Raw genomic sequence first — 19,965 nt, forward strand, 5'->3', positions numbered from 1 at the left:
AATAACCGAGCTTCGAGAAACAAGGCATAATTACTTTCCTTCAATCATTTTACATCGTAGGCACAAGGGTATCATTGGAATCAATGAGCCAAGATACTCCGTGTCTGACTATGGATCGGTATGAAGACTCTATATGCCTTCTGTCATATATAAGTCGCCATGCACCACGAGCTCTTCTGACACTCAAAAACCACATCACTCCAGCCATCCACAACCAGCCATCAGCCACTCCACACAATCACCATGCACTTCTCAGCTGCCTCCTTCCTCGCGGTCCTTTCCGCCTCTGCTGCTGCTGCGGAGCAAATGCAGATCAACTACTACAACGACGCGTGCAGCTCCTACGCCGGCCAAGTCGACGTGACCTGGGCCACCAAGCTCTACGGCGGGCCCGACAACTGCTACAACTATCACTTTGGCCAGTTTGCCAACATTGCCAACTGCTACGAGGGCCGCTGCCTGTGCAACTTTTTCAGCGGGCAAAACTGCGGAGGCAACAACATTGGCCAGGCCAACAATGGAGGCAATTGTGTCCAGGTGCAGAATGCTCAGTCTTTTGCGTGCTATTACAGCTAAGGTGGCCGTGGAAGAGAGATGAACAGAACGTGTGCTGGTTGTGGTTTGGGACGGGAATGGTTGAGCCAGGACGGGAATCAGCGTTACGGTACGGGAGAGGCTGGAATGGGAGGAGAACCAGCGTCAATTGATAAGGGCGTATCCAACTGTATATATGACCGTTACTTCTCGGCACACGTTTGGAACAATCAGGTAGCCAGTGGATAATATGACGATTGTGCCAGATCGATTCGATAATAGTTCCGCGTAACAAAATCCTTACGATGGCCACCTCATATCCCGCGTATACTTCATTGAAACCGGTATAGTAGCCAGTTTCACTAGAGAGGTATATGTAAACAATGCAATTGCAACACTGCCGAAGGTACTAGCTACGTACACAAAGAAATCCAATATCAAACTCCGTGTGGTTTATGGAAAGAATAAGCAATAGCCAGGTACGTAGACGGGTCCAACCAGTCAACACCAGTTGTTATACAACGCATAGAAGGCCCAATCAGATCTTGGCTCTTTCAGAACTGTACGCCCAAAAGTAATAGGAAGATCAAAGATCAGGCGAGTAGGGAGAACTGTTTCGACGTTCGCAAATAGTGGTGACAAGTCAAAGGTCGTTTGACTGGCCCAAGGTTGGGTAAGTTTATTTCGTGGATTAGAACCTACCTACTAGAATCTGACAATCTATAATGTTTTCTCCACCAATACTGAGAGTAAGGCCATGATACATTATGCCTGATTTCAGATATCATTCAATCTAGGTTGCCACTGAAGGAAGTGTCAATGCAACAAATTGTCAAAGCGCCCCACAAACCTATCTATTCAATCTCTTCAATCTCGCGAAAGTAATGATCCCAGCCATGCCATCTGCCATACTCAACCTCAGCGAAGCTCCCGTCGGTCTTTTGCTCAGGCTCAGGAACCCAGACAACACCAAGATCTTCCGCAACCAGTTGACTCTCATCACCAGCACGAGAGAGCCCAGACAGGACCAGATGCATCCTGTCGACCCAGTAGCCGCTCCAAAAAGTGGCCATACTGTCAACTCCATCCGTAGCCGCGTCAAAAGCCTCAAAGGCGTGCTTCCCAAACTCCTCCACCAACAGCTCCAATGTATCTAAGAGCTCGGCATACTCACCTTGAATTTCTGCAATCTCCTCTGCATCTAATTCTTGCTCTTCTGGCCGGTTTCCTATGCACGTATGCGCAATGCCCAGAGCTTCAAAGGTGGTGAACCGTATCGCAGCGTGAAAGTGCTCCCATTGCAGAGCGTTGCCGTACTTCTCCCAATAGGCTGTGAAACCGGTGGCAATAACAAGTTCATCACCCCAGGGGCCCATTTCCTTCATTCTTTGCACAAAAGGCGTACAACCTTCGAGCGAGCATCGACAGTCACAGTCATCGACCGAGCGGTCCGACAATATCCACTCTTCAAGCACTCGTGCCACTTCCTCATCGCCTTCCTCTGCACTTCGATTGCCGTGGCTTACTAGTGCTGCAAGAACGTACCCATTTGCAAGCCCGACGGTCGATGGAAGATGCGAATACATTATCCATTCGCAAAGGGGAGCATCATGGTCTAGCAACCATTTCACAAAGGGTAGGCTTATATTCCAGAACGATGACCTAGACCGTACACCCCACATCCTAGTAGGCTTGCCTAGGGGAGCCGAAATATCGTGGAATCCAAGATTGAAGTATATCTCAGCATCTTCGACGGTGGCCAGTTCGTGATAGATGGACTTGAGATCCTGGATGCGGGAAGGAGCACTATCAGGATGGTGATATCTCTCATCGACATATGTGGCTAGAGGGCCAAACTCGATATATCCTCTGTGGCGAAGGATTTCGTCAACCTGCATAGCATATAGGTCAAGTACAGCTGGTTCATGCAACTTGAAGCTCTCGATTTCTTGAGGTGAAAGGTATTGCTGCGCAACAGACCTCAGCCTTTGTCGACGTTGCAATAGCGACTGGGCCAAATAGACTCTGCAATGGTCCGAGGCATAGGCGATCAGTGTTGTGTCGTGGCCATTCCTGAAATCCCGATAAGGTATAATTGGGCATCCGGCATCCAACAGAATCCTCAGACTTTGGGTGCACCGACATGGAGACTCATCCTCGTCCTCTTTTTGGTTGCAAAGAGCCTTACTGCGGAGAAGAGCATAGGCAATGGCTGTGTAGAAAGCGCTGTCGGTTTGAACTAGCTGGCACGGAGTGCATCTTCTAACCACGGTTCGCAAGCACTCTGGATTGCTCATGGCTAGGTGAAGAGGAGTCCATCCCACAAAGGACCCTTTTTCTTCATCAATGTTTTTTGGGTGCTTTCGCAGAAGACGTTGAATCTGGTCTTGATCATTCAACAAGATCGCCACTGATAGTGGACCGTGGTATTCTTACAACGCAATGAGTCATTGGAAGGACGGTGATGACGACGTGCAATATCGGGTCACGTACCTTCAGCTACTCTTGGGATTGTAGCGAAGAAGTCGAGAGAATGGGTGAGCCATTCCGGTTCTATGTGAGAGATATAATAACCACCCCTCCCTTGAGCGTCAATATCTGCATCTTCTGGATAGAATGCTGTAGCGAGAGGAGCTGAAAAGTCTGTAGTTCTCATCATAATCATGAATGCCTGTCTTTTCGTATATTTCCAAGTTAGTTGAGACGATAATACTGTAGATGCCGAAGGCCTCATTTGCTATGAAGAATCAATGCTTACTCTCCATGTAAGTCCCGCAGCGATGCTGGTACCTGCCTCTTGATCAGGAATTTAACCAGTTGTGCAATGGATGAGCAATACGCTTCTTCAGCGCCCTTGAACGATGCCCGGAATGTACTCGCCTAATTCATGGTTATGATTCGCCGTACTCGTTGAGTTTCATGGAACATTCTTTACTTACCACCACAGCTGCTGCATGGAGAAGAGATTGGTTGGTTGAATCAACATCCTTCGCGCCCGCTTTACCCTGCCTAAAGAGGCTTTCAAGCTTCTGCTGTGCTACGAGAGCAAGACGTTGCCACTGAGCCTCGGATCCTGTCCGGTTGGCAAGTCGAGTTCTCAATGCCCTGATGCATGCTTCTAAAATGGACATGACACGAAAGGCTGGGGATGTCTTCCGGTCGACGGTTGCGTAAAATTCGAGATTCGAGCCGAGGCTGTGTCCCCCTGCGCCGGTACTGGTATAGAAGGTGATGATGATGGCGTTTTTCAGAAATGCCGGTATCCTCAATCGCCGGAGCCGGCTCCGCTCATCGCCATTGCTTTCAAAGTACTTGCAGCCTTTGTAGTGCCTGAAAGTCAGTACTTCGTTGTCCCAAACCTCCCATGACCACAGAGAGACTCGCTCAGTTCTAGCGAATGAGCGCTTGCGACAGAGACACGAGCTCGCGTTGACCGCTGGGGTTCTTTGGAGGGCGTTGATGGTAGACGTTGCTCTTCCAGAGAGATTATCGAGGTTGCCACACAGCGACGCCAAGTTACTGCGCTTGGAGACGAGCTTGTAAATCGGCATCCTGGCATCGGGCACGTCTACCGCTGCTTGAATTCGTTCCATTAAGCCGTCTACTTTTGCATGTAGGCCGCTCACGCTCTCGCTGACGGCATCGTTTGACTGCGCGCTCTGCCGATGGATCTCCTCCATCCGAGCGAGCTGCAGATCTGCCTTCATGATGACGAGCGGCGGTATCGAATCGACAGAGCTCTGAAGAGTAGTTATATGCTGTTGGAGAGGAGACACGAGAACCCCCAGTGCGGAAACATCAGAGACAAGTGCATCAAGGTTGATTGCTGCTTGCCCGGCTGCTTCCTCAAGGTCGTTCAACTTGCTCGTTGTCAACTGGCTGTAGCGTCTGTCCCAAGTCAGTGCTTTGGCGATCAATCAGCCGGACAAGTAGATGCCTCACAGTCCAAGGTTCTGGAGAGCTAGATTGAGGTTTTCTTGAATCACGCTGAGTGATTCTTGAATCCGAGATATATCTGGCTTCCGCAGCGGATACTTCAGCTTCGCAGCTTGCTGTAGCATCTTGTCTTGCGGACGCGCATTAGGTGGGAGGTTATCCGAGAAGCGTGCTATCAGCTGCTTCAAGCAGTTGAGCTCAGCTTCGCACGTCTGCATGGAGCTTGAAACTTGAGCAGCAGCTGAAGACGTCGAAGGATCCAACGATTCCCCAGCTAAGGACTGTCCGAGAGTCCGAAATACGGACTCCAAGGCCTGGGCCTGTCGATTAAGAGAAGTGAGGTCCTCATCTCGATGTTTGAGAGAGCTGATGTAGGTCGCGATGGCGGAACAGGCCTGGACCGATGAAGCGACACCGGCAAAGTCGGTCATTGCCAGGCTTTGAAGCGAGGAGGAAGACGGATTGAGTTTAAGAAACCACCAAAGAGGGAGGATGTGGGCGAAAGTAAGGCAACTTTATGGCCGTGAGTCCTCAGGCCTGTGGGAGGAGCAGCGAGGCACCGTTCCTGCGGATCGTGGCACTGTCCATTGAATAACCCCTTACCTGCCAGCAGAATCCTGCCCAAAGCCACCACACAGGGCAGAATCATCATATTGGAGCGGAGGGAGGCTGTATCGCCGGATGGTGGTGGCTGCGTTGTCGTCAGGCAGGCCAATCAAAACAGCAGAGCTATATGCACGATGCTTGCTTCGTACATGAGTTTTCGGTGTGCAGAGCCAAACATGCGTGTCATTGCAAGAGTGGTCACTTCTTACAGGCCTCGTCCAAGAGGGCAATATGTTTGATCGAGGCCGCGTCTTTGAAGGAGGCTGAGTACATGGGTCAATCGCAGCCACCAGGTCCCCGTCCAAATGACGCCGTCCTGTTTGATCAGTGTCAGTCAAATGAGGGAAAATCACTTGATCCAATTTTCTCAAAGAGGTCCCCTGCTTGGTAGTTATCAATGTCAAGGCCGCCTCGTTGATGTTTGACAGAGGTAAGCGGTCAGCCAGCTCGAACGAAACCACCACGAGAAGGTCAAGGTCAGCCCCGCGAAGCTTTTTCCCGCCTTCTCTGTCAATATCCATCGACAGCTAGGTAGTAGTTGCGGTAGTCAGTGATCATTCACCCCAGTTGAGAAAGTAAATCGGCGGAGGACGCTATACCCAGGTTTACTCACATCTTGAAAAGCCGCTTCGGAGCTTTAGCTGGGAAGCACTTCAAGCAGGGGCCCTACATTGGCCACCTACCTACTCGAGCATAATTCTCTGTGCTCGTGATGGCCAGACAACTACAGATATATCCGAGCTATTCAATATCATTCGAAGTGAACAGATCACGCAAATCTAGAACAAGACCACCAAGACCTCGTTCCAAAGGGAAGCCCCTGAACCGCAGCAACCTCCACGAGGACCCACTCTCCAATGCTAGATGTGACCGTACGTGCCCCATAGAAGCAGAAACAAAAGAGTGAAAAGCTTCGGTTTCATTCCCAGCTCTGCCTCACCAACTGACTAATATTACATGATCCTTGGAGCTACCGTATATAAGCCCTCCGCCATTCAAGTCCCCGTCCCATCCCATCGCATCTCATGCCCATTCTTATACCCCATAACTCTGCTCATACCATTCATACACGCATATTCTCATGCTCATACCATCCATTCAGTCTCCCAATCCCTCCCAAAGACAAATACAGAGAGAAACAAAAGTCATTCAAGCACTCCAGTCTAAGGTATATAATCTAGTCCTTGAAACCAACACCGTATTCCGTCCCCACGGTGGCCTCGTCGTCATCATCATCATCCTCAATGCTTGTCCTCCGCTGCGCCTCCCGGACTTCTATCGCCCGCTCGGGCTCGTCATCCCTCTCTTCCGTCGTGAGGCCTTCGCCCTCGCCCTTTTGCTCATCCTTGCCTTCCCCGCTCTTGTCTTTATCCGCCCTCGAGCCAAAGGGCCACAGGCCGCTCAAACCCCGGCTGCTTTCTCTCGGCGGGTGAACGGCGAGGGGCTTCAGCACCACGTTGTCGTCGTCCTGTTTCTCTCCCCCCTTTTCCTCCTCTGCCATGGCAAAGTCTCCAAATTCCTCATCGTCGTCAGAGTCATCATCCTCCAAACCGCTTCTCTTGCCAACAACGCCCCTCCACCATGCTCCACGGCCCAGGTTGTTCGACATGTCATCGTCCAAGTCATCGTCCAAATCACCCTCGCCGTCGCCAAACGGGTCTTCAAGGTTGTCGTCATCATCGTCATCGTGGTCATCGTCAGCTGTGGCCGACGAGGCCTGTGCAGTTTGGTTGTTCTTCTGATGCATCGCCAGCCGCGCCGCGAGCTGCAGCCGGGCTCTAGAGGGCGGAATGTTCAGCGGCGGCGGCGGCGGTGGAGGAGGCGGGATGGACGGCGGAGCCATAGATCCCTGTTACTGCACGTCAGTAAGAGATCGGGACTAAGCCCTCGTGATCAGCACAGAGGGCTTCCCCATACAAAGCAAGGAATGCAGGGGAATAAGGGGGGTGAAAGGGAAGAGGCAGAGGAAGAGGGAGAACAAGGGAAATGGAATGAGCGTTGGCTGTTGATCAAAGTCCCTAAGGCTGACAAATGATGCATGACATCTCCTCTCCCGCCCCTTTTCGTTTTGGATGCGCGATTCTCCTCAAACAAAGCCGCAAAAAAACAATGACATCTTCCGAAATTTCGCGTCCCCTGGCTTTCTTGTTCTTCTTTCAATGCGCTATCCACAAACCCGAAAAAAAAAAAAAAAAAAAAAAAAAAAAAAAAAAAAAAAAAAAAAAAAGCCGTCATCTGACTTCGCCGCATCTTATCCACATGGTACAATGAAAAGGAAAAAAGAAAACAGAAAGCCTCAACGCCCATTTCATGTATAATGCATTTTTCACGTTCCCTCCGCGCTCGCAAGCAGTCTCGAGAGATATTCCAGCTCAAAGATGTACCTATTGGGACCTCCGTTGTTGGTGCCAGAGGGCCGAGGCGCAGCAGAGGCTCCAGGTGTCTCGGTGGTGCCATTGCCGTCATCATGAGAGCCCAACGTGGCGCCAGCTGTATCTGAGGTCTGCCCCTCCCCCTAGGAGAAATCCAGCCTTCTATTCGAGCCCTGGCCTGGGTCCCGCCTCTGGATCCATCCCCCTTCCTCAACCACCATGATGTCCTGACCCGGCGCATCCAGGTCAGTATCTGCTTCCAAACCGGCCATTGCATCTGGAGAGGCCGCTCTGATCGGTTCAGGAGACATCATGATGACATCCTCGGGGGTGCGTGTCATGCCCATTGTCGCCTCAGGAGACTCGTTGCCATGCTCATCGGAAGAATCAAAACTCACCTCAGAATTCACATCCTCTTCATCACCATCGCCCTCATCGTCGTCTTCGTCGCTGCTACTTCCGAATCCAGACATCAGAGTGCCCGCGCTGATGGCAAAGGGACCGACTCCGTTTCCGTCTCCTTCATTCATCTCCATGCCACCATTGAGCCCAGCTTCTGCCAGGGCGCTCGATGCGCTAGCCGAGTTTCCAAGGCCTGACAATCCGATGCCGCCCAATCCGCTACCGCCCAAGCTGACGCGGTGTCCCATAGCTACCTCGGGTCGGACGCCACCCAGGATTGCGTTGTCTCGCTCCCTCGTTTCCGCAAGAGCGCCCTCCACATAGTTGATCCAGTCTTGGCTCATAACCTTGTCTAGGACCGTCTCTGACAGGAGCTCCGGGGGGTGGCGCTCGGTGAACTTGACAACTTCCTCGGCAATGAGCGTGAGGTGCCCCATGTATCCCATGCGCGTCTTCGTCTTGGCCTGAGATTCGTCACTAGCCTGCTGGCCCTTGATGATGGCGGTGGTAATGTCGGCAGCCTCGAAGAGTGATACGGCCAATGTCGGGTTGTAGCCCCGATCCATCGGGCCGTTGAACACTTGCTGTACAATGTCGTACACGACGTTGTGGAGGAAGTTGTTCCACGGGTATGCGAAAAAGAAGGACTGTCTGATGTTAGAGGGGGGCTGGGAAAACCCGGGGTATACGAAGCCACACTTACCAAGATCGCTGGAACGACGCGATACTCGACAAACTGCATTTTGAGATAGTCGCCCACAACCGTTTCTCCCACGTCGCTCACTGCCTCTCCAGGTTTCTCCCCAGATGCGGCAAGGGCTGGTTCAGGGCCCTGAGGTGGTGTGAATGAGCCATCGCGAGGGGGCTCTTGAACACCAGAGTCGGGGGCGAGCGGAGCTGAGAAGAGCGGGGCCGGGGTATCTTCAGGATGGGGGGATAGGCCACGAGACTTGTCAGCTTCGTCGGGAACCAGCTTGTCAGCGGCAGAGGCAACCTCCTGCGGAGCGCTGGGCGCAGAAGTGCTCTTTTTCGTGTCTACGTCCCTAGGCAGCGGTGACGGCTGCAGGCCAGGCTTCTGAGCCTCGGCGTGGGATGAAGACTCAGTCCCTGATGATTCCGAATTGGCTGTATCGGCGGACTCAGGCGTCGCTATGATGATGGGCCCCGAAAGAACAGTCGAAGCGGACTGAGGCTCGTGCTCCTCTGCAGCAGTCTTGGCCTCCCCCTCACCGGCAGTAGGGTTCTCCATTTCGGCTTGAGCCTTGTCGGCAGCCTTTGCCTTGGTGGGTGAAAGAGGCGCAACAACAAGATCGGGTTCTTCAAAGCGCTGCTCATTGATGCTGGCCGTGGTCACGGCCAGCCGAGGAGAGCTCAGCGGCTCGTCGACGAATTCCTCCTCGTCCTTTTCGAGGAAAGAAGATGAAGACGAGTGCGCGGCAATGTCATCCTCGGCCTTGACAAACTCGTGAGAGGTGTCTTCGTTCATCTCGCTGGTCGGCTCGACCTCTTCGAAGCCATCGTCGTCGGCATTGGTGACTTCCAGGCGGCGAACCTCCTCCTGGTGGGCGGGATGGGGAATGCGCATCGTCAAATCATCGGCAGATCCGTCCTCGTCCCGGGGCGAGAGCTTGCCCTCGGCTCGGAGGCGCTGGCGCTCAAAGTCACGGTGTGCAATCAGCTGCTCTGAGCCCGGTTCGTTGAGCAATCCCATGTTGCTGCAGTGCAGCAGCTCCGCCATGAGCTCGCAGGTCTTGAACCTGTCGAACCCGAGAGGCTCGAGCTTCTCATTGAATGTCGAGTCAACGCTCTGCTTCTTGGACGGCTCGTTCATGATAAGGTTCATGAAGTTGGGCACATTTTGGGCAAATAGACGCAATAGGTGACCAAGGTAGATGGGATCCCGACTGGAGGGCGTGGTGTTGGCTTCTGTTCCGACGTCGGGATCGTAGTCCGAGTTGTTTTTCCGAATCACCTCGATGATGATGCCGACGCCCACAGTCAACGGGTTGCCGCCACCAAGCATATAGCCAATGAGCTGCTCGACACATGGTTTCGAAACGAGCTGACGAGTGAGCTCGTTAGGGCCGATGCACTGCTGCTCATTCTGCGAGGCGTTGGCGGAGATGGTTATGATGGCCTTGATGAAGTCGCTCGCAGCCGTCTGCACAACCCAGCTGTGCTCAGGGCCGAGGAAGGAGAGGAGAGTTGGGATAATGTCCTTGGAATACAGCCACTGTGAGAGGTTAGAATAGACGAGGTAAAACAAGCAAGGAAAAGGAATGTCTCTAGATGGACATGACCAACCTCGACTACGCCTTGTCCGCCTTCTGTGCGATCAAGGGCGATGATCTTGAGCAGCAGATCCATAACCATAGGACACTCGACGTGCCTCAACATGTCGGGAATGACATTGGGCAAGCTCCAGAGCAGTTCCATCATCTCCTCCGTCTTCTTCTCAAAGAGCGACTCGTTGACCTTTGTAAAGTAGCTCGCCTGCAGAGGGTCGAGCGGCGCAGGCCGGGAGAGGAAGTTCCAAAAGTCGCGGATCAGCTGCCTGTTCTCGACGAGGGCCTCGTATATGGACCATGTGTCGGAGCTCAGGACCTCGCAGGCAACGTGAGCATAGCGATTGCGCTTCTTGTCCAGCTCGTCATCGTTTTCTCCAGAATCGGTGGCTTGCGAAGAAGCGCGAGGGCGCGAGAAGGGCAGCAGGCGGCCCTTGGTTTTGATGTCATCATCGGCAGGCTCCTCAGCACCCTCAACGGCCTCGAGCTTGGGGGCAATGGTATACTCAAGCAGCTTCTGAAGCACCTTGTCCTCGCGCAGGAACTCAATGAGCTTGGAGTTGTGCTGCTTGAGCTCCTGTATCAGATCGGCCTCTTCGAGAAGCTCTTCGAGGGTGAAGTCGGGCTTGTCGAGGATGGTATCGATGGTCGAGATGTTGGCGTAGCCGCCAAACCTCCAGAACATGGTGGCGGATCGATGCTATCGCGCCGGGCGAATGACGATCGCCGGCGGTGAGGCAGATGGAAGCGTAGGAGGGAGGGATGAAGAAGGGAGGGCTTGAGGCCGGCAAAACAGGGTGGTTGAGCTCCAAATTCCAGCGACAGGCTCAGTGGTGGTCGATGGGAAACTGCAGTTGGAACTGTGGCCACGTCAACTGGGGGGGGTCCAGCGGCAAGGTCTGAGCGCCAGAGAAGGGTCTCTCTGTCCGGAGACTGGAAGAGAGAAGAAGAGGCGTAATAGAGACGGAAGAATGAGAAGAGAGAGAGACAGAGAAAAGAGACCAGGGAGAGCGGCCGATTAGATAAGATGCGGCGGGATGGCAGATGCAGATGGTCAGAAACAGCGTCCCGTCAGAGGCAGTCACAAGGAGCCGGCGGGCGAGTGAATCAGACGCAGCCGAGCCGGGAAATAGCCGCTGCTGCTGCTGCTGCTGCTCTGCTGGTCGTCGTCGTCCAGGCCCTGGCAGATGCTCGCAGGCGGTCGTCGCTCGTCGGACGCTGGCAAAGGCCTCGTTGGCTCGTCTGGCCGCGAGAAGGGCAAAACGCTGTGCGGGTGCGGGTTGCAGGTGGGAGGGCGGTGGAGGGGGTTTGGCCTTGGCCTGGCTCTGGTTCTGGTTCTGGTTTGGTTGGGTTCAGCGCCGCTGTGGGGAGGCTGCCGCGATAAAAAGAGGGTTGACGCTCGCGCCTTGTCTTATCTCATCCAGGTACGCAGTACTTGGCGCCCAAGTCGCTGCTGGGTGCTGCCCGTCAGAGCCGCGGCGGCAATGCAGTGGAGCCTGCAGCTGCAGTTACCGAGAGAGTACCTGCGTTGAGCCCCAACAAATGTATATTTCAACATCTACCGTCCCCGACAGGCACGCGGAATAACAGAAACACCAGACAGCAGCCCAGGGGAACCGGTGAGAGGACTCGATGATTGGCGACAGGCAATGCTTCAGCCAGGGCGTGCTGCTGTCCAATCCAGTCCCTACAGCTTTCTAGACCATGCTCCCTACCTTACCTTGTAACAAAAGCAGTGAGTTGCTTGCTCATGTGCATGTATGACACCGTACATGGAGCACAGAGGCCCGAGAAAGTGGCCAAAATCCAATCAGGGGTGCCCTGTCGCCAGTGATCCATCCATGACGCTGCATGCAAGAACCTTACGCACATACAAGCGAACTAAGCCCGGGTACATGCAGCATCGCAACAACTGAGTGCGAACAACTACGGAACGCTCGCACGATACTTTGTGCATTACTGGCGATGTCTCGGCTGTTGGCTGCCAGTACCTACAACTGCGGTATATCCCCGAGTTCATGCTGTCGTTACGAAGGTATCGAAAGAAGCCCTGTGCAGCACATTGGAACATCGCAGCTTGCATATCACCTTCAGCACATCATCTTGAGCCACTCTTGATTCATTGTCTAAGGAAACGGTGAGCCGCCATCCACCCATCATCCTCATGGACTTGGCAAGCATTCACTCCAGTATCCTTTCTGTGTCACCTTGTTCTACCAAATTGGGTCATTCCCCGGTGCAGGGTAGCCACATGCCTCGAGCTGTTACACGACATCCCGACGGTGTCCAGATGCCTTGGGGGTTGTCTCTTCAATCAGGTAGCACACGATGAGCGTGGCCATGACAAAGAAAGCGAAAATCATGAGAAGAGGGCCGGTTTCATGAATGGCCCCATGTGCCTTGCCATGGCGACACTCTGAACCATGAGTTTCAAGCTTCAATGGCCACGTACTCCCGATACCTTATCATTAGATGCTTGTAGCTCGTGGCACTTGATCATCACGCCTTAATCTGGAGTAAGGTGTTTTGTGTTAAGCAGCAAGACTTGTCTTTATTTTCGAAATACATGGACTCATCCATGATCCTCTTTCGCCATACCTGCTTGTCCCCCCCCGTCTACATAGATAGCTCCACCCCAGGGGCGGCAAAGGTGCCAATAGCCGGCGACCAAAATATTAGGAAAAGAAGAGAAAAAGAAACGAAAATAAGTCTTACACTCCCATACGCTATGCCGTTCCTTTAAACCAGATTCACAAGCTGCAGTCCTCTGTCGAGTTCCACCCGGACCGCCTGAATCTCTGCCATGTCCTTCAGCAGCACGCCTCGCCACCAGCTGTACCAATCTGCCACCTCCGCATAATCCGCCTCGTCAAGTGCAAGCCATTCTTGCAATCTGCTGCTCCACATCGGGAACATGTCCTGCACCAGAACCTCTGCCAGGACGGCATCGCCAAGGACCTGATTCCACTTCATGATGCCAACCAGGACGGGGAGATACAGCTCCTGCTCTGCCGGGTCGACGCGGAAGTTGGTGCGTAGATACTTGCCCATCGATGGCAAGACGTGCGACATGATGAGCGGCCGCCACTGGTCTCCCAAGACGTCTTTCCATTGCATCAGCCCGGGAACGACTCCTCTCTCAAACTCCCACGCGTCAATGAGGTGCCTAAACTTCCTCCTGACATCGGCAACGAGGCCAGTACCCTTTGGATCCAGATGGTAGGGTGGAAGGTACTGCAGCCAAGGAAACAGCCAGGTGTGTGGGAGATGATGGCTTTGTCGCTTCTTCTTGGGGTTCCAATCGGATACGGCCGTTTCAAGCTTTCGGGCCACATTATCCATCAACTGCGCCCGCACAAACGGTGGGAGCAAATCTTTCCAGCTTTCCATGATGTTGAGCATCGGCGTAGGATTCAACGGATCCCATGAGCGCACTGCTGTCAATACTCGGGGTAGCCAGTTCTTGTACATCATCGTCTCGTAGGGCGTAGTGGCCTTGTGGTGGGTTCGGTACACGCCATCGTCCTGGCCCGCGGAAGAGTTCCACTTGTTCACGGACTGATTGGCGTTTGCAGATTTGTTGAAGAGCCCCGACAGCTTCTCTAGGTCTGATGCGAATCGAGATGGTTCGGTCATTGGATCCCAGTCGGCGCTGCGTAGAAACGGATGTATAGCGGCCACCGCGATGTCAGCGATGGCATCGCTCGCTGAACCAGCATCAACTGCTGTCTGGAGAGCACTCATGACCTGCTCCCACTCTGTCGCGCCAACAAGCTGCTCAGACACAACGCTGGCAAACGTTTTCAGCCTCTCGAAATCGGACCGCAAATCTTCAATCTCCTGCTCCCTCTGCTTGAGCTCCAAATTCACCCACGTCTTGCGTGACTCTAGGCTCCTCCACTCTTCTGAGAAAGCCAGCAAGTCTGACTGTGCGCGCTGGGCCAGCTTTCTCGCCTCAATCAGTTCGGCTGATTCAGGGGCACCGGATGATGGCGTCATGATGCCGCTCGTCGATGTAAGCAGCTTGCCTCCAGGGCCAGTCATGTCGAGAATGGGGGCAAAGGCCTCCGGAATGTTCAAGCCGGGTGCCTTCTTCTTGATTTCCTCGGCCGTGAGATACTTGGTCCTCTGCCGCATCGGGGTGCTTCCAGCACTACTGTAAGCCACGGCGCCTCGGGCCTTCTTCTTGGCTTTCCTGCGCTCCCTTTCTTCCTCTTCCGAGTCGACAACCTCCTCTCCTCGTAGTCGCGCCTGTCTTTTCTCTTCCTGACGCTCCTGGTCCGTCTTCTCCTTCACGGCGCCGAGACCAATGCCCTGGGGTCGGAGGTTGGCTTCGATGATAATGTTTCGTCCCTCGCCTTCTTTGCCCAGACCCTTGCCCTCAACGTACCCCATCTTGGCCATCATTCGCGCACCAAACGACTTGGCGTTGATTTTCCCTTTCGAGGTGAAAGCGCTCAGTTGGGGCTTATTTCGTGGAGTGTCGTTTCCATTCTTCGTCTCCTTCAGTACAGGCTCCGTGGCGGACGAGGGGACGAAGCCACCGCCGAGGACGCCACCAGAGCCGAAATTTGTCTTGAACGATGACTGTGTGCTCGACTCGTTCGGCGCATTCGCTTTGCGCAACCGTTCGCCAGCCGTGAAGCGCAGATGCTTGGCCGCGTTGCCGAGCCCGAGTCCAGCTGGTCTGTCGCCATCCTCATCCTCGTCCTCGTCCTCGTCTTCGTCTTCGTCCTCATCTCCGTTGCGACTACTCATGCCAAGGCCCAGGGGCCGAGCTTCATCTTCCGATTCGTTGCTTGCATCTTGCCCACCGCCCTCGGCCGCAGTCGAGACGAAGCTGACGCCTTTGCTCCTCAGTGTCTTTCTCTTCCAGCGCGCGTTGGGATTGTCGTCGTCGCTATCGGAGCCGAAAATGCCCAGTGCGGCTTTCTCCTTGCTGTTTCCGCCGACACGCCTCTTCTTGCGGGGATTGAAGTCTCCAAAGTCGTTGTCGTCGCCATCGAGCCCGGGCACTGTTGGATCGTCGGAATCTGACTCGGACGAGGAGTAGTCTGCGGCAGTCTTGGCGTTGAGAGGGAAGAAGGACGGATGCGAAGAGCCCTCCATGTTGCGACTGTATGAAAGATGCCAAACTATAATCACCACAATCGCTGAGCCCTCTCCATCTGCCCAGGTCGAAAAGTTCTGGCTGCTCCTTCGAGCGATGACAAGCTGCGGATGAGTGGAGCCTTGCCAGAGCGAGGCTGCCTGTGAAATTGTTTGACGCGTTGAAGCTCCCGAGGGATTATCTTATCTTCACGTGACTTGGCTTGCCCATGGTGGGGTAAACAAGGCGGTGAAGCAGCTGTCACTGAGCACTGGAGGGAACATTTACACGTGCTTGGCGACGTCGTGTGAGTTTGACACCTGCTGCTGCTCCCTTGCGTCATCGGCTGGCCGCTGGCGGTTCTGCTGGATGAGCGTTACAGTGCACCGCAATCATGCCGGCTTCTGCTGTAGTTTTGCAGTGCCAAGAAGCTCTATGGATAGGCGCAGCTTGAGGTTCGTCCTGCCGCGGGGTCGATCCGGGGACATCTGATGGGGGCCGTTTGCGCAACAATGTGTAAGTTGGCGGTGCCTGGCGCTACTCTGCACCTCAAAGTCTGTTCAGGGACCTCCCAGGTGCTCTGCCGTATAATTCGGGGAGATACTTACGTGTATAGTAGATTGGAATATGTCATTGAAATCAAGGTAAACAATGCGCTGTGATTTGATGATTCAACAACCCAAGCTCGAAATGCGGTTCTCAGGCAGAATAGCCCAGGAGATAAAACCCGTCCATTTGTTTGTTTATCGTGCAGTACCTCATATGGTGATTCGCACCCAGTACAGAAAGCCCTGCCGGGTCCGGCTGCTGATTGGGTCAACCAGGCGATGGGGAGATTTGTTGACTTTTTGCGGCCGCGCAGTGATTGGCTGGGCTCGACTGTCGATGCGGTGGGCAACCCTCCACGGATGAGCCATTCATGTACCTTAGCTCGAGCACCAACCAGAGCACAAGACAGCGTCAGTTCTTCTCTTTCTGCATCCACGGCGGGCATCACGAGATCCGGTATCGCGGCCTGTTTTCTTCTTCTTTCTGCTTGCCTCGAGTCGCGCTGCCGCCCTTAGTATACAGGCATCTTTCGCGAGACGCACCGAACCTCCGTGAGCCAGCACATCACAGCTCCCACCGACCCTGACCGAGGCATCGCCGTCCCGCCTCGCTGTGCATCTGTCCCGTCCTTTCACATTTTTTTTTTATACAAGCACAGGCACAGACAGGCGCAGGGCCCGCCGAGAGGCATCGCCGCATTTTTGCCAATCCTGATCCCGGTCGTTCAGCTCGGCGAAGGCAGGGTAACTGACACTTGCGGCCGCGATCCCCGGCACTGGCTTTTGGCAGAAAAAGTACAAAGTAGCCTCCTGGGCATTTCCGCTTGTACTGTCTGCTCCCTGACGGCCTCACGCGAACTTAAGTTGTGCTCGTTCCCTTCTTTCCATCGTCTGTGGTATGTCGCCGTCTCGTCTCCCCGTCTTCCCTTGCGCCTAGCCTCATGCCGCCGCGAGGCCCATTTGCACAATGGAGTCGCGACGGCGTCACCACCCGTTCAAGAAGCTCATCCGCAGAATCATCAATCTAATCGATGACCGACCAGCAGATTCCTCGGAGCCGAAAAATTTCCAGACCCCGTCCGCGTTCAGATACCTCTCGCGTCCCTCTCCAGCCGCCATGGCCGACAAAGAGGAGGATTTCAGCTCCTTGCCGCTGCCCGACCGCTTTTCACACAAGGTACGAATCACTTCTCTGCGAGGCATCACGGCTGCCCCGTGATATGGTCTGCCCGTCACGGCTCTTCTCCCTTTGGCTGACATAGATACCCTCTCGATCTCTAGAACTGGAAAGTACGCAAGCAGGCCTATGAAGATGTTGCTAAACAGTTTGCCAAATCACCGGACGAGTCTGACCCTTGCTTCCGACCCTTTCTGAACGACCCGGGCCTGTGGAAGTCTGCCGTCGCCGACTCCAACGTGGCCGCCCAGCAGGAAGCCATCGCTGCCCTGTGCGAGTTCCTCAAATATGGCGGACGAGACTGTGCCCTGCGTACACGCGGCGTTGCCATTAGCCCCATAGTCGAGAAATGTCTGTCTTCAACGCGGCCGGCCATCAAGCAAAACTCCCTCGAAGCTCTACTGCTATTTATCGAGCTGGATACGGCGGCTCCCGTAGTCGAAGAGGTGCTGCCCGGCCTTGGCAACAAGGTGCCCAAGAACGTCGCTGCTACACTCAACGCCCTGACGCAGATTGTCCACAACTACGGCTGCAAGATTGTCGACCCGAAGCCGATCCTAAAGGCTTTGCCCAAGGCCTTTGGTGCTGCTGATAAAAATGTGCGTGCGGAAGCCACTGGCCTTGCGGTGGAGCTCTACAGGTGGCTGCGCGAGGCCATGAAGCCCATGTTCTGGGGAGACTTGAAACCTACACAGCAGACCGATCTAGAGGCGCAGTTCGAAAAGGTCAAGGCCGAGGGCACCCCGAAACAAGAGCGGTTGCTGCGCACTCAGCAAGAGCAAGCCGAGTCCGGTGGTGGTGGTGGTGGTGAGGACGGCGAAGAGGGTGAGGAGGAAGAGGCGGACGAGCCGGCGGAAATCGACGCGTTTGCCTTGGCCGAGCCCGAAGATGTGCTCAAGAAGGTGCCGCCCAATTTTAATGAGCTTCTCGCCTCGTCCAAGTGGAAGGATCGTAAAGAGGCCGTCGAAGGGCTGTATGCAGTGCTCAACGTTCCTCGTATCAAGGATGGCGACTTCAACGAAATCACCAGGGGCCTCGCCAAGTGCATGAAGGATGCCAACGTTGCTGTCGTGACCCAGGCGGCCCAGTGCATCGAACTGCTGGCAAAGGGTCTGCGACAAGCGTTTGGCAAGCATCGTGCCACCGTCATGCAGCCCATTATGGAACGGTTGAAAGAGAAGAAGGCTACGGTTGCCGACGCCTTGGGCGGAGCACTTGATGCCACCTTTGAGGCGACATCGCTGTCCGACTGCCTCGAGGACATCTTCGCTTTCCTCGGCAACAAAAACCCACAGGTCAAGGAGGGTACCATGAAGTTTCTCATTCGCTGTCTGCGGACCACGCGCGAGGTGCCCAGCAAGCCCGAGATTGCCCAGATATGCGAGTCTGGAAAGAAGCTGCTGTCGGAGTCGAGCCCGGCCTTGCGAGATGGCGGTGCCGAGATCCTGGGAACCGTTATGAAGATCATTGGCGAGCGTGCCATGACACCCAACCTGGAAGGCCTGGACGACATTCGAAAGACCAAGATCAAGGAGTTCTTCGAGGCGGCCGAGGTCAAGGCCAAGGAGAAGCCAAAGCCCGCCCCGAAGCCAGCGCCAGCGGCGGCACCAAAGAAGGTCGTCGGAGCCAAGAAGCCAGCGGCGGGTGTCAAGAGACCGGCGGCTGCTGCACCGGCCGAGGCACCCCCCGCGACAAAGGTTGCGGGAAGCAAGCTGGGTCTGCCCAAGACTGGTGGACTCAAAGCCCCTCAAAAGCGAACTGTAGGGGCTTCTTCCGGAGCCTCCTCGCCCCGTCGGTCTGGCCCCATCATGCCAGAGGAGGACCCTCTGCCGCCAACGCCACCACAGCCGAAGGTCGCGGCGCCCTCGCGAGGGCTGACGGGGCGCTCCCTGGCCAAACCTGTTTCGGCCCCGGTGCAGATGCCTTCGGATTCTCCGCCTCCTTCAAGTGGCCTCACTGCCATTGAGAGGGCTGAGCTGGAAGAACTTCGCACCGCCAATGATCGCCTAACTCGACATATCGATGACTTGCGGCAAGAGCGTAGCAAGTTCACGTCGGAAATCCAAGAGCTCAAGAACCAGAATGCCAGCCTCATCGAGGACCACACCCGAGACGTCTTGAGTATCAAGGCCAAGGAGACCCAGCTGGTTCGGGCTCGGAGCGATGCAGAGGCTGCCGAGCAAACCAACGAAAGACTACGGCGTGAGCTGGATCGCCTCAAGAAGGCGCTTAGCCGTGCTGAAAGCCTGAATGCCTCGGCTGGTAAGTTGGAGAGATCTGTTTCCGTATGCCCACTGTAAACTGCGCTGACATTTGGCCAATTATTACAGGCATTACATCGCCAACGTTCGAGGACGCGCCCATGTATCGAGACCATATGGCTGCGCCAAGCGCGCGTAATAGGATGAGCTTCGCCAGCAATATGTCTGAAGAGAGGGAGAACGGCGATGCCCCCTATCCACGAAACAAGTTCAGCCCGGAGCTGCGTTATGCAGGCAGCACCGGCTCCTCTGGGCGTGGATCGCCTGCGCGAGGATTCAGGAACATTGCGGCGCATGACGATGGCAGCGATTCAACGTTGATGTCGGCCAGAGACCGCCCCGTGTCGTCGTTGCCGCAGTCGGGCTCCAACGGAGCCGAGAGCTGGAGGCGAGCCGCTGAGGTGACGAGTCAGCTCAAGGCCCGGATTGAACAGATGAAGGTATGGAAGAGTCTCTCGTGAAATAATCCGAAGCCCTGACCTCGTTGCTAATGTTTCGAAAGGCCAAGCAATCATTTGCTAGACCTTAGAGGGGAGAAGAAGTAACGATTGACGATACGATTAACAAAGCATAATGTTCGAGCTTCTCTATACGTCTATGATGGCCTACTATATCTGGTGAAACGGACAACATCTCTCGGGACTTTGCTCTGTGGCTATAGACCTGAGGAGAGTCTCGTGTGCATTTTTAGGCGTTGGAACTACACCCATACCCCTTCCCGGTCCCCTCTCCCGCGTGTTACGAACAAAAGACTG

The 19,965-nt window shown here is 54.6% G+C and overlaps 7 protein-coding genes across 7 annotated transcripts; 2 read left to right on the forward strand and 5 right to left on the reverse strand.

The window, feature by feature from the left end:
* Window positions 1–243: 243 nt before the first annotated feature.
* On the forward strand, window positions 244–576 carry CCMA1212_006567 (uncharacterized protein; the record flags this gene model as incomplete). Its single annotated transcript, XM_073703779.1, has 1 exon — window positions 244–576. The coding sequence occupies one exon, from the start codon at window positions 244–246 to the stop codon at window positions 574–576; it is 333 nt and encodes a 110-aa protein (XP_073557818.1).
* An 812-nt stretch (window positions 577–1,388) lies between these two features.
* Window positions 1,389–4,901, reverse strand: CCMA1212_006568 (uncharacterized protein; the record flags this gene model as incomplete). Its single annotated transcript, XM_073703780.1, has 6 exons — window positions 1,389–2,773; window positions 3,028–3,168; window positions 3,293–3,324; window positions 3,374–3,414; window positions 3,474–4,422; window positions 4,477–4,901. 6 exons carry the CDS (start codon window positions 4,899–4,901, stop codon window positions 1,389–1,391), a joined length of 2,973 nt encoding a protein of 990 aa, XP_073558093.1.
* Window positions 4,902–6,253: 1,352 nt separating this feature from the next.
* CCMA1212_006569 (uncharacterized protein) lies at window positions 6,254–6,919 on the reverse strand (the record flags this gene model as incomplete). The annotated part of the gene is made up of 1 exon (XM_073703781.1): window positions 6,254–6,919. One exon carries the CDS (start codon window positions 6,917–6,919, stop codon window positions 6,254–6,256), a length of 666 nt encoding a protein of 221 aa, XP_073558092.1.
* Window positions 6,920–7,591: 672 nt separating this feature from the next.
* On the reverse strand, window positions 7,592–10,820 carry CCMA1212_006570 (Extragenic suppressor of kinetochore protein 1; the record flags this gene model as incomplete). Its single annotated transcript, XM_073703782.1, has 3 exons — window positions 7,592–8,497; window positions 8,554–10,083; window positions 10,155–10,820. 3 exons carry the CDS (start codon window positions 10,818–10,820, stop codon window positions 7,592–7,594), a joined length of 3,102 nt encoding a protein of 1,033 aa, XP_073557867.1.
* A 142-nt stretch (window positions 10,821–10,962) lies between these two features.
* On the reverse strand, window positions 10,963–12,039 carry CCMA1212_006571 (uncharacterized protein; the record flags this gene model as incomplete). Its single annotated transcript, XM_073703783.1, has 2 exons — window positions 10,963–11,472; window positions 12,010–12,039. The coding sequence occupies 2 exons, from the start codon at window positions 12,037–12,039 to the stop codon at window positions 10,963–10,965; spliced, it is 540 nt and encodes a 179-aa protein (XP_073557868.1).
* Window positions 12,040–12,874: 835 nt separating this feature from the next.
* CCMA1212_006572 (uncharacterized protein) lies at window positions 12,875–15,244 on the reverse strand (the record flags this gene model as incomplete). The annotated part of the gene is made up of 1 exon (XM_073703784.1): window positions 12,875–15,244. One exon carries the CDS (start codon window positions 15,242–15,244, stop codon window positions 12,875–12,877), a length of 2,370 nt encoding a protein of 789 aa, XP_073557865.1.
* A 1,495-nt stretch (window positions 15,245–16,739) lies between these two features.
* On the forward strand, window positions 16,740–19,671 carry CCMA1212_006573 (Spindle pole body component alp14; the record flags this gene model as incomplete). The annotated part of the gene is made up of 4 exons (XM_073703785.1): window positions 16,740–16,744; window positions 16,787–16,949; window positions 17,054–19,211; window positions 19,280–19,671. 4 exons carry the CDS (start codon window positions 16,740–16,742, stop codon window positions 19,669–19,671), a joined length of 2,718 nt encoding a protein of 905 aa, XP_073557866.1.
* Between the last annotated feature and the right edge of the window lie 294 nt (window positions 19,672–19,965).

This window comes from Trichoderma ghanense (assembly GCF_004382785.1).
Source record: "Trichoderma ghanense strain CCMA-1212 chromosome Unknown scaffold_7, whole genome shotgun sequence".
NCBI lineage: Eukaryota > Fungi > Ascomycota > Sordariomycetes > Hypocreales > Hypocreaceae > Trichoderma > Trichoderma ghanense.